Here is a 12,775-nt window from a genome sequence, read left to right on the forward strand (position 1 = left end):
ATAATGAATTTGGCACCCACTAAATTAAGGGTATCAGGATAGTTTCGAATAACAAAACACAACGCCGAATTCACCACAGTTTCCAGAAGGCAAATCAGGTGGCGAATTTTATTACTAATCATGGTCATATCTACCCTTTCATATTTTATTCGTTTAATTCTTATAATGATTTGTTCTCCTCTATCATCCGAAAAGATTTTGATGAAAAGATGAATTATGTTGATCCTATTTTAGAGGATAATCTAATTTTTATTTCTTTATCAAACAAAAAAAAAAAAGACCATTCAGTGTAACAAACTAGGTCACTCTCACGAAAATCCCCCGGTTTATCTTCCTTATATCCAATATAATATCCTTCATTTGTAAAATGTAGGAAGCAATTCATATCAAACACATACTACATAAATCCAATCCAGTTACATATGAAATTTAAAACGAACACGACAGAAAATATTACAACACAAATTGTGTGAACTCCTAAATATGGTAAACTTCATACGGAGTATGAAGTTCTTAAGACATGCATAAAAGATAGAATCAACGTCCGAAAATCTCACATCATAAAGTACACTACACTGTACACGTTTGTTTTTCAACTACTTCCATATTTGTCTTGCTTAACCAAATTCAGGACGTGCTGTTGAAAAAAAAAAGGGTACAACGAGAACGACAATCTTATGTTCTTTTTAGAAACAAAAACAATTCATTATGTCGATCTACACCGATAAAAGAAAATCTAGATACAAGCCCCGGAATATATCAGGGGGCAAAAATTGGACCAGAAACTTAGAAGAAAACCCTCGCTACACATTTTCGGAGTGTACCTGCTGCTGCTGTTGTTGCGGCGGTTGGCTAGATGAAGCGGGTTTTATTGATTCAGGAGACGACTCGTGGGGATTGCGTACGTGACTGGTAGGAGGCAAACATCGTTTCGAAAAGAATGTGGCGATGCTTCTAGTTCCCCTTCCACTCTTTTCTGTAGATTTCTCTGTAAATTTAGTATAAAAAAAAAACTATTAAGTAAAACGAGAAGGTTTTCGAACATTATTATTAACAAATTCAGAAACTGTTCAGTAGGTGGTGCAAGGGCTGGCAATTCCTTACCCGACCCGATAACCCAACTCAAACCCGACCTGAAGTTATTGAGATAAACCCACATCCGACAAACCGATCCCGAATGACCTGACACTGACTCAATTTGACCCATTTATCATATTTTGTAGTAATATTAAGTTTTACAATATTTTTGATATTTTTAGACACAACCAGAAATCAACCCGAAACCAAACCCAAACCTGACCGATTGACCCGAATTGCCACCCCAAGGTGCAATTACTCCCATTCTTCTTTTTGTTTCATTTTACCATCTCAGTGCTAAGTTATTAGGGTAGTATTTATCATTTTGGAACATCTCAACCCGGAACCAAACCTGGATCTGACCTCGTTGACCAGAATTGCCACCCCAAGGTGCAATTACTCACATTCCTCTTTTTGTTTCATTTTACCATCTCAGTGCTATGTTATTAGGGTAGTATTTATCATTTTGGAATGTCTCAATAGCAAACACTTCTTTACTGTTCGATCAATGAGTTGTTGTGTGCAATAAAAAAAACAGGTTCATTGATCAGAATCACCACTATAAATAGAACATAGAACCGGTGCTATGAATTAATATAGCTTGGAAACCATTAATGGCAGATATCAAGGAAGAATAAAGTGATTTTGATTAATTTATTTTTAACTAAAGAAAATAAAGGGTTTTCGAGCATTCTAGAGGCTGATTCTCTCCCAATTATAAATTCTTAAGGCTAACTAATACTCTCCAGTCTCCACCATCCAACACACTACCTGGAGCATTTTATTTCAAGATACTAAGAGCATCTCTAATGGTAAGCTAATTTGACAATTAGCTTGTTATGTCACATAAGATTTTAAGCTATTATATTGTCTAGCTAATTTATGCTCCAATGGCTAGCAACTAGCTTGTTATTTAAATTGGTCTCACTTGTCCCACTTGTCAAGTAATTATTTGATAATTTGGGAAGCTAGTTGTCAAGTAATAGCTTGTTTAAGCTAATTTGCTTGGTCAAGCAAATTTATTACTTTCACTCCAATGGTCTAGTTATTAACTTGAAACTTTTGTAAATTTCAAGCTAGTCCCTAGCTACAACCATTGGAGATGCTCTAATAACAAAAAAGTAAAGATATTCCCTAAAGTGCCCCTCCCTAATGATATTCATAGCAACCAGTACAAGTGTGGAAGTGGAGATGCAGATGTTTGTTATGGATTTGGCAAGTGGGCTGGAGGAAGATAGCCATTCTTCCAAATGTGGAGTTCTTAGAGGATGTTATCTATGCAAAGGATAATTATCGTAACTGGAAATGTTGGGCTACATACTCCAAAACGCAGATGAAATAGCCAATTTCCGATATGTTAGCTAGGGATGTAATGGAAGAGATGAAAACATGAATATGTTTGAAGCCCCTTGAATTAAGACTAGTTTTTAGCTCTCATTTGTAATTCTAATCTTTATAGATAAAGTCAGTATATGTACCTGGTGAACTTGACATTCCCAGCTTATCCAAGATCTCCTTTTTAACCTGCATTACCAAGGTGAAATAAGTAAGGAAAAGGAAATAAATAAAAGTTCATTTGATTGCCAAAAGAAAGAGGATTGGGTTACATATGCTGAAATCTTACACGACATTATGGTAAAAATCTTAAGTGGTAGTTACAGTCACAGTGATAGGTCAGATTTTGAGTTACATTTTTAAAGAAAGTCGGAATCAGAGTGAACTTTGCACAAAAAGGCCCGGCCAAGCAGATCCAATAGAAACACCTATGGATTCTTTTTCTCAAATAACAAGACCTCTAGAAGAGATATTCACATTTACCATAGATTTGGTTTTTTTTTCCATTTGCAAAGAAGTATTACATGATGTGATGTAACAAATGATGTGATAACATGATATGACAAATTATATTAAAGGTGTGGCTTCTTTAAGCAATCATAATGCTATCTGAAGACTTCGAAAACATTCATATTATTCAACCGACTTTGAGATAGCAGGTAATTAAGAAAAAAAATCACTGGAAACATAGATTTCACCAACCTTCCAACGATTATCTACAAATTCTGATATCTCACGGACTTTAATTCTCAGGTGAGACTTGGGGATATCAGGAAAACTCTGCTGCAAGGACTCCAGCACTCTGTTGATACCCTGCGGGCAGGATTGAATAACTGACACCTGCAAACACAACCAATCACGCGAATTACTAACACTATAACTCAAAGAAATATTGATACCTTTCAAACAAACTAAGGCTCCATTTGGTTTGGTGTAAAACGTTTTCATTGTAAAATGATTTTCCATGGAAAACATTTTCCAAGAGAAAACACAATTCCAACCTAGTTTTCCTTTGTTTGGTTCCTTAAAGAAAATGGGAGAAAATGGTGAAGATTGAGGGGAAGAAAGGAGAGGGAGGTAAAGGAGGAAAAGTGGTTTCCCTCCCTCTCAAATGAAAAAGGTTTTTTCCACCTTTGAAGGAGTTGTGGAAGATTGTTTTTCATCACTTGCCCAACCAAACAACGTAAAATGATTGAAAGGGAGAAAATCGTTTTCTATGAAAACATTTTTTACACCCTACCAAACGGAGCCTAAAGGTGTCAGGAGTGCCTCTTACAATTTTAGGAAGGTTGGAATCTGGTATTGTTGTAGGTAACCCTGTTGCTACCGTGCTGCCCTTGCTATTTGAGGTGCATGCATCTTGATTCTCTTCTCGCACAATGTTGTCAGATGGTACCTCTATAGACAACCCACCAGGAAAAACACGCATACTAAGAGCTTGCAAACACGTTTGCTCAACCTTGAGACTGCCAGTAAGATCTTCAGCTGATAACAAGTGCGCTTTGTCGTGCATCATGTTTACAATGATAAGAGGCTGATTCTTTTTAAGAGCATGTTCAGTCAACTTATGTAGATACTTCAGTTGTCGCATCCAAGATGAATACTCTTCACTTAGAGCTTCTGGTTTGCAGTCCAGTGTACTGTTGGTAACACCTGCCTCGAGGTTACTTTGACATCTGTCAGTGTCAACTCCCTGCATTGGAGGCATTTCCTCAGTAAAAATCTACCAAACTCCATACAAATATGAAAGTGCAGATGCAAACTCAAATCAAATGCATAAAGAAAATGTCATGTTAGCAAGAAATGTGGTAGCCTACTTTTTAAAGTTTCAGAAATCCTAAGATCACTATTAGTTACTCCGTATAAATTAACATTGGAATATGACTTGGAGATATGCTCCATAAACCCTTTCTATCCCCCTCTCTACCCCACCAGTAAAGGTAAGCCCCTCATCGGTATATGTAGTCTTACCTGCTTCATGCATTATCAAGGTCCAAGAGAACACGGCCAATAGGTTGGAGTTGGCCAATTTGAGTTCATCAGTTCAATGTGACGTTTGGCTCATCTACCCCTTCCCCTCAGCACCCACTGAGCATAATAACCAAGGTTGGGAAGGATTGAGGGTGACTTTCACCCTCTTAAGACTTAAATTACGAGGAAGACAAAATATAAAGATTAAGAAGTCCTAATGTACCGAGTGAACATTCAAATTATCAAATCACACACAATTTTTAAAGATGTCAATGGTCAACATGAATTTCTCCACGTATGTTAAAACCACAAGTTTCTGAATACAGGTAGAATCTCTTTAGCTTACGACCCAAATAGAAAAGGGAAACAACATTAATCAAAATATTTCCAGAGATTAACAGGGAGGGGACACTCTTTCAGGATAAGATTATAGAATAAACTGATGACTTTGTACCTCATTTTCTGAGAGATAGCCATCTGGTACCATAAAGTCATCCTCACTCTCCTCATCATCATCAACTTTTAAAGATCCTTCATCCAAAATTTCCTCCTCTTCCTTCTCAGAGTCTGATAGGCTTTCACCTGGATCCTCCTGCCATGACAAATTTAATAAATCACATTTCTATGAACAGTCTGATACTATCTATAGATTGACAATCTTTCAAGAAAAGCCAGTGTAAATACCTCCTCCCACTCTTCATCGCTATCAATTTCATATTCCAAATCAGGGTCCGTTTTTAATGGATGGCGTGGTCCAATAACACGACTGCAGGTATTAAAAATCAGTAACAAGGAAAGAATGTAACATTTATGCAATGAAGAACATGTATTCCTTTTTAAAATAAAATTATTGTCCAGATATGTTAAACTGACAGATACTGCAATTTATATTAGGTCTCATTCAGAAAAGCAACAATAAAATCCAAAGGACATGGTGTGGTATCACAAAAGCTCAGTGGATCCGACTGTATAGGAACTTCACTAAGGATGGGAAATGCTGTGTACGAGAGTGGACCTTTTATCCAAATCACAGATTTAATTACAACAGCAAAATCCTCTCCCTCCTTTCTCTCCGCAGGTATCATGTTTAGAGTCTTTTAAGTAAATAGTAAATGTCTTAATTTAGTCAGGCAAAGTCATTCCTAGACCCTAGTCTCTGCATTAGACATGCAGTACTGCAAAATGCATTGATAGTCAAGCATGAAATGCGAGTATTTAGCAAACAATTTGAACATGAAAACTCCTAACAAGGACCACCATCAACTTCAACTCCTTACCTTTTCTTTGGCCAAATACCATAAAATGCAGGCCTACAGCTCTTGTCAAACTGCAGGAGTTGTTTTCTTCGCACGTACTTGCTGGTACTAGGTGAAACATCTGCGTTGACATGGCATGACTTATCATCAGTACTTGGTTGTTCCCATTCATCTGCATCTATCCACAGGTCATCATCACGAGCTGGTCCCTTATTAGAAGTGAGTTTTAACTCCTTAATTAGCTCAGCCTTTGGTTTATGACGTAAGCCCCAGGTCTGCTTGGTGTTTGACCGGATAGAGTGGCCTAAGCAGCGCCAAGTACTCATATGAGATCTGTGAAGGATGACAGCTTTTTAAGTAATCAACATATACCGAAACCAAAACACATACACATGAATATACCTGTCACCAGAAAAGGAGGGGGGTGGGGGATAACATGAACAAAATTGGACATAGTCATATAGAGCATACTTGCGAATCTCGTCCACATTAATCTCTTCGTGATGTTGCAGAGCAGAATCCATCTGTAAAGACACAGATTCAAGAACACTTTCATTTGGTGCATGATTGAGTGTAGCAGTACTAGGAGATGGATCACTCTGGATTGTCTCAGTTGTCCTGCTCTTTTTTAGGAAACGTTCCATAACCGATGCTTGTTTTTGGATGGAGAGTTGCTTCTTTATTACAGCTTCTTCCTTCTCTTTTCGACGCTGTTCCCTTTCAGCTTCCTCCTGCTTTCTCTTAAGTTGTTTCCTCATTTCCGATTCTTCTTTTTCACGACGTTTTTCATCTCTCTCAGCCTCTTGTTGCAATCGCTTCTTTTCCTTCTCCTGCATCAGGGTAAATGGTGTTAATTAATTGAATGAAAGTGTAGAAACCCACTAACAAGTAAATAATCTCAAAGACAGCATAACATCTATAAGGGACTAGATAATAACTAAAGTAAAAGCATAGTTTGGATACGACGGGGGCAAACCCAATGAAGCCTTCCACACAAAAGAAGGTATCAAGCATCAATGCAAATAGAAAACCATTAGCAACCTCCTAAACTCCCTTCACATCTACATGTTATATTGTTATTTAAATATGTTGTTACTCTCAGGTATAAACAGTAAAGTTGATTCCTATGGAATGGACAAGCATTTTTTCTAAAAGTAGAAAGCATGAACGGTTGCGGGTCAACAACAAAAGCTAAGTATCTCCAAATTCCCTGATTTTTTAGCTATTGATACCACCCTTCCACCTCTTCCCAGGATACATCATCAGTACTCAACTACCCGAGCAACTACTCAAATATGTAAATCGGTAAAGATATTGCAAGACTTCTTTTTGAAAGGCGACATCGGACTTCTTGGCTAGTAAACCAAAAAAAAAACTAACAAATTAAACTTTATAAACCTAACTGTTTCGCACATTAGGGAAAGAGGGCTGGGCAGCAGCTATTACAACAACAACAACAACAACAACAAAAAAGAGGGTAATTATCACATACACTCTGCAATTTTTCCTTCTGAAGTTCACGATCCATCTTTTTCTTCTCCTTCTCTACTTCGCGTTTACTTTTCTCAAACTCCTTAACAAGAGTTGTTTCTTTCTTTTTTGCCTCTTTTTCAGCCCTGAAATATAATGTAATGGTTTAGAAGTGGAAATTCATAGTCCGGTCAACCAGTACTGGATCTACTTACAGTTCAGAATCATTTTTCTGATTCAAGCTTTCCATAAGCAACCGAATATCTGCTTCTGCTAAAACTTTGCTGAGTTTTTCTGCTACTTTTGTCACATCAGCTTTGCCGGTTGGATAATCCTCAGGTTTTTGCAGAGCAGATATTACATCTGAGGTCAGATATAAGTTAAATGATGCTCAAAATAGTACCCTATAATACTGAATATAAGAGTACAACAATCATTTTTGTCATAATCCTAAATGAGAAAGTTATAACTGTAACATAACTGCTTGAAAGCTAATAAATATCCAATTCAAAGTTTATACGTTTCAGTGTATAAATTTCTTCAAAATTACAACCTGGAAATCCTTCATAGGTTTTACAAAAACTTTGGTTTTGTCAAGCCAGGGGAAAAATGGAAACATTAATCTTCATTAAGGCTAGAGACACTGCATTGATTCTGCAGCAAAACATATCAGCAATGGACAGATAGACCGGATGTGTTTTGGGTTTCATTTTCAACAGAGACAGCTTCCCTTCGAAGGGAATTTCTAGCTAAATTAACCAACCTTTATAAGCATGCAGAAAAAGCAAGGGGGTAGGGGGGTATAGATCTTATATCACGGTGAAGCGTGTTTATGTTTTGTCAGCTTACAAGATACAACTACCATGACTCAGTCTACAACCAGACAGTTATGACACATGTTATGTTGCTTTTTAATTTTTATACTTGAATCAATCATGTGGCAGTGTGGCACTATAAAACATGATACAACAGTCTGATTTTAAGTGTAGCGAACAAATAGAAGTTTTTGTTCAAGATTTTCAAGATATTAATGGAAATAAAGGAAAAAAGGCTCATTCTTTAGCAATATTAGCACAATGATCCATGATAACAGTTGGAGAGAAAACCTTTGACAAATAAATATTCTTACCTAAGATGGCAGTGATCCTCTCATTAATCTTTTTACGACAAATACGGCGAATTTTTAATGCTCCACGCAATGAACTTGGCAGCAACTTCAGGTCCCTCGTCTGCATCAGAAAGTTATAAACAAGTTACTTGAAGGAAACAAAATCAACACTCTAGTTTCAACTACTCTGTACATCATAAATTTTCACTTGGTTCAAGAAAACATCGAACTAATGTTGTTTCCTAAGGATCATCGCAACAGATGTTATAGCATCAAGTCAACAACTACCGACAATAGTGACATTCTCTATACAACAAGTAGTACCACTGTTATTGCCTCAATCCACAATGGATCTCTAGATTCTACAAGCAAGTTTAACAAACTATGATAATAAACAGCAATATGCACCAGAACATTACATTAATACAATTCAAGTATCTGTTAAAAGCCTGAAATTGAGGATAGTTTAATAGTAGTTCCAATCCAATCCTATATAGCAAGAAAATACATATATCAAATAAATGATGCATGCCTTGGAAACTATATTATCCATGATTCAAATCCTTCAAGATCGCACATTAACTAATCTGATTCAAGGAGTATATTCAACTTTGAAATATAACCATTTCTTATCAAAATAAATAAACCACATAGAAACAAACTAGGCTTCCAAAATCATAGCAAAACACAACCAATTTATCAACACAAAACGATAGTATTTCACAAACTAAACAGGGAAGGAAATTGTAGAAACCTCACCTCCCAGCACCAAAGGCAAGATCCAGTCTCATCTTCCAAAACATCAGCATCGGCATTCGGAACTCCATATGCAACTCTCTGCCCAGCAAACAGCATACTGCTCTTCACATTTGCAATTGTAATCTCATTTTCTCTCTCCTTCACCTTCTCGTAAATCTCTCCCGCTAGCTTAGAGTACGAGCACCTCTTCTCCTCCAACAACAGCGCAATCGTCGCATTCAACGTATTACTCGACGAAACATTACCAAGACACAGCTCTAAACCTACGTCGCTACTCAAAACCTCATTAAAGTACCTGAACAAGCTCTCAAGTTCCTCATTTAAGGTTTTCAACCTCGATTCTCTCTCCTCAGGAGTCAACACTTCAACCTTCTGCTTCAGCTTCTCCCTCTTCCGCTTCAATGGCGGCTGCTTCGGAGTCGGAACCTCGTCGATTTCCATCGGATCCGCCATTAAAACTCAGAAACCCTAACTAATTAAAATCGGAATCGGAAAAGTATGAAACTTAGGGTTTCGCGAAGCTGATAAAAATGTGAACAAAAATGGCGGAATTTCAAGTAAAAAAATGGAGATTTGGAAACGAAATGCTAAAATGGAATCGATTTTATAGATGATTTAACAGATTTTAACAAGATTAAGAAGTAAAAAAGAGAGAGAAATTGCGATGAAATGAACAAACCCGTGAAATGGCGATTGAACTTCTTTTCTCTTTCTCTCTCTACTTTTTTTTTTGTGCTTCTCTGTATCTTCTTCTCTCTAGAAAAGCTTTTTGGGGGTTTTTGAGAATAAGAGTTAAATAAATGCCTCCACTAACTTCCCGCCATTTTTTATTTTCGCCAAATTTTGCCAAAGACATTTGGCGCAATACTCAAATTTCGCTCTAGATTTTATCTTTTCCTTCTTTTCTTTTTTTTTCCCACCCTTTTCCGTTTTGTTGACTCGAAATTTCTCCTTGGCGTTTTTTTCAAAACATTTTCAATTTTGAAAATGATACACGCGGTACGGCGGTCTACCACCCGGTTGCGGACCTAGCTAGGGTCGTACCGAACTCGCGTGCTTGAGGCTATTACGGCCCAACATCCCAACTCACTAAATACTCAATGAGTAAAACTCGATGATCCGTTCTGATCGAAATTTCGGATACCGGATACTTTTTACAAACTTTTCTATAAGGCGGTTTTACACAAAAGATCACCTTGGTATCATATAAGTCAAGCAATGGAGCCAATTAGTTAAGCACTTAATTAGTTAAGCACTTAATTAGTTAAGCACTTGAACTAATTAGTTAAGCACTGAAACCAATTAGTTAAGCAAAGGAATTAATTAGTTAAGCAATTGAATCAATTAATTATGTAATGTAACCAATTAGTTAAGAAATTGAACAAATTAGTTAAGCAACTAAAGTGGTCTTTCCGGTAAGGCAGTCTTACACAAAAGTTGCCGGATATTTTTAATATTTTGCATCGTGTATCCGAAGTTAAAAAAAAAACGGATTTTCGAATCGAATGCGGATAAAAAAAAAATCTCATTTTGGATATCCAACATATTGCAGGATTTGAAAAAAAAATTACAAGTAAAACTTTATGATCTGATATGAAATATTGGGTATCCGATTCGATCCGATTTTAAGATTCAATATAGTTTGGATCGGATATCGGGGAAAAAATGTCAAACCTGAATAGTTTTTTATTTTTGAAATTCAGATTTCAGAATATAGGCTGAGAAATTTCTAATGCCTGAAATTTGATATTTCACACCCCTAATCCCCTAGCGGTGGCGTTGTAACGTGACAAAGGTTTTAAAGGGAAGGATAAGGCACAAACTAATTTCATATGTCACCATATTGTATTTGTGTGCATAATTAATATTTAAGGAATTTTCCACGGACTTTAATATGTTGTCGTATCAAGTCGCCTCGTGTCGTGCCATACTGTGCTTGTTTAAAGGTTCAATTCTTACTCAAGTGAATGTGTTGTGTCGTACCTTGTTTTTTTTCGTAATGGATAGTGTCATGTCAAGGTTGGTCCAATCTAATACTCTTTATCGTCTTTATGCACATATGCTAACCTTAGAAATCAACTATTATGGAAAAACTTCCTATTTTTTCACTAGGATATATATTGCATTTTAATATAATTTTAGTTTAGGAATTTGTGATAAAATATGAACTTCATATATAGGCTAGGGCACAAACTAATTTCACGTGTCACCACTAAAGGTGTTGTTAACTTTGCCATTAAAATATAGTAACATGATATTTTTTTTTAGGTGATAAAATAAAAGTTTGAGATTCTAGATGGTAAATCACACATTTGGTTTTTTTAGGTGGTAAAACACAAATTTTCCTAATACGAATGAAGTTATGCATTAGTTACATGTTTGAGTATCACTATAAATAGGGAGCTAGCATTGTTATGTTACAAAATACAAGAGAAATCATATAAGAGTTCTACATCTATTCCTTGTCCTTTACTGTCAATATTATAACAATTGCTTTTTTTTTTTTTACATCAATATATATATAGTTTGTGATGTTGAGTGTACCCTGTCACGTGTTGACATTTTTTCGATGATATAGCTCAGTGTGTCTCATATGGAGCAATTCCCATAACCCTATGTGTCTTCACCGAATGCATGTATCTTGTTGCGGAACTGAAAATTAGTATCATTACACGCTATTTCCTCTATTATTGTCATGTTCAATATTTGTTGTTCACATAGGTTAAGCTGATTTGGATCAAACCTGGGGATTCAGACGCCGTACATGCGGTCAAGGACATGCGGTCAATTATGTTGTGCACGACTGCACCCAAGCACTAGTTGATAATTTGCGGTAGTTTATGGCCCCAAAGGGCCAAAGGCCAGTTTCGCGGTTCTTAATTTAATTGGCCTTTCTTTCCTCTTTCTCCGATCCACTCACTCCCGCCGTAGTAGTCCCGCGTGATCGACGTGTTCGTTCTTTTTGACTGAAGCTAATCGGAATCTTCAACTTCTTATCAACAACGACAGTGGAAACCAACGTTCAGCTTCCAATCCATGAAGGTTTATCATCTAATTCCTTTAATTTTTAATTTTTGTTTGTTAGGTTTTACTCTTAATTGTTTGAATTCAGTATTTTTCATGTTTCTGGATTTCCATTTTCAATACTTATATTTTCTCTTTTAATCCGATATTCGAATTGCAAATAGATACATACATTCATACATTGTTATCAGCTTCTAAACATCCAGAATTTTGACAAGTTAATCTCTTCGATTTTAATGTTCTTGATTTTAATTAGGGTTTTGAAATTGGGTGCTGATTAGCTTGTGTGATTAATCTTAATTTAGTTAATGTATTCGGCTAATTTTCTCTGATTAGACTGGACAGTGTTATTAGTTGTGTGATTAATTTGATTATGTTGTTGCTACTTGCATCACGGAGTCTAATTTCTTACCTTCCAATCTTCCATGTCTTCATAATTGTTTGTGCCAATGGATGGGCAGATTACTAATGTTTTGAATCTTCATTCTAGTAACCAGACCCTTGTATTTACTGTACTATATATCAACGTTAAATGGATATTTGAGTTAATTGATGGTTCCCTAATATCGACAACTCCGGCCCCATATTGGGGGAACTTTTTTGGTGTGTGTTGGGGGGTTGAAAGAAGGAACAACATTAATACATACTTAGTTAGGCACTATGTCTATGGCCATTACATTCATAGTAGTAGGAATTTAGTACCGTTGAAGGTATTACAATCCGCAACGTAGAACTCAAGGCACTAACTTGGGTGGGTGGGTGGGTGGGTGGGCGG

The 12,775-nt window shown here is 36.4% G+C and overlaps 1 protein-coding gene across 1 annotated transcript; it reads right to left on the minus strand.

Annotated features, from left to right (window-relative positions):
* Window positions 1-398: 398 nt before the first annotated feature.
* Window positions 399-9,750, minus strand: LOC110783400 (chromatin assembly factor 1 subunit FAS1). The gene is made up of 12 exons (XM_021987743.2): window positions 8,977-9,750; window positions 8,239-8,338; window positions 7,325-7,472; window positions 7,132-7,255; window positions 6,111-6,469; window positions 5,661-5,972; window positions 5,068-5,149; window positions 4,838-4,975; window positions 3,689-4,105; window positions 3,115-3,252; window positions 2,556-2,601; window positions 399-988 (listed from the first exon to the last, which is right to left on the minus strand). Exons 1-12 carry the CDS (start codon window positions 9,427-9,429, stop codon window positions 804-806), a joined length of 2,502 nt encoding a protein of 833 aa, XP_021843435.1. The 5' UTR covers window positions 9,430-9,750; the 3' UTR covers window positions 399-803.
* Window positions 9,751-12,775: the final 3,025 nt, after the last annotated feature.

The sequence above is a fragment of the Spinacia oleracea genome, chromosome 4 (assembly GCF_020520425.1).
Source record: "Spinacia oleracea cultivar Varoflay chromosome 4, BTI_SOV_V1, whole genome shotgun sequence".
NCBI classification, from domain to species: Eukaryota; Viridiplantae; Streptophyta; class Magnoliopsida; order Caryophyllales; family Amaranthaceae; genus Spinacia; species Spinacia oleracea.

Bases quoted from the DNA above. Each gene is read 5' to 3' on its own strand.
- LOC110783400 (XM_021987743.2), bottom strand. From the start codon at position 9,429: ATGGCGGATCCGATGGAAATCGACGAGGTTCCGACTCCGAAGCAGCCG. The intron at 4,976-5,067 runs GTATTTACACTG...TTGTCATGGCAG, and splicing joins GCGATGAAGAGTGGGAGGAG to GAGGATCCAGGTGAAAGCCT. The intron at 989-2,555 runs GTACATATACTG...CTAAATTTACAG, and splicing joins GGGAATGTCAAGTTCACCAG to AGAAATCTACAGAAAAGAGT.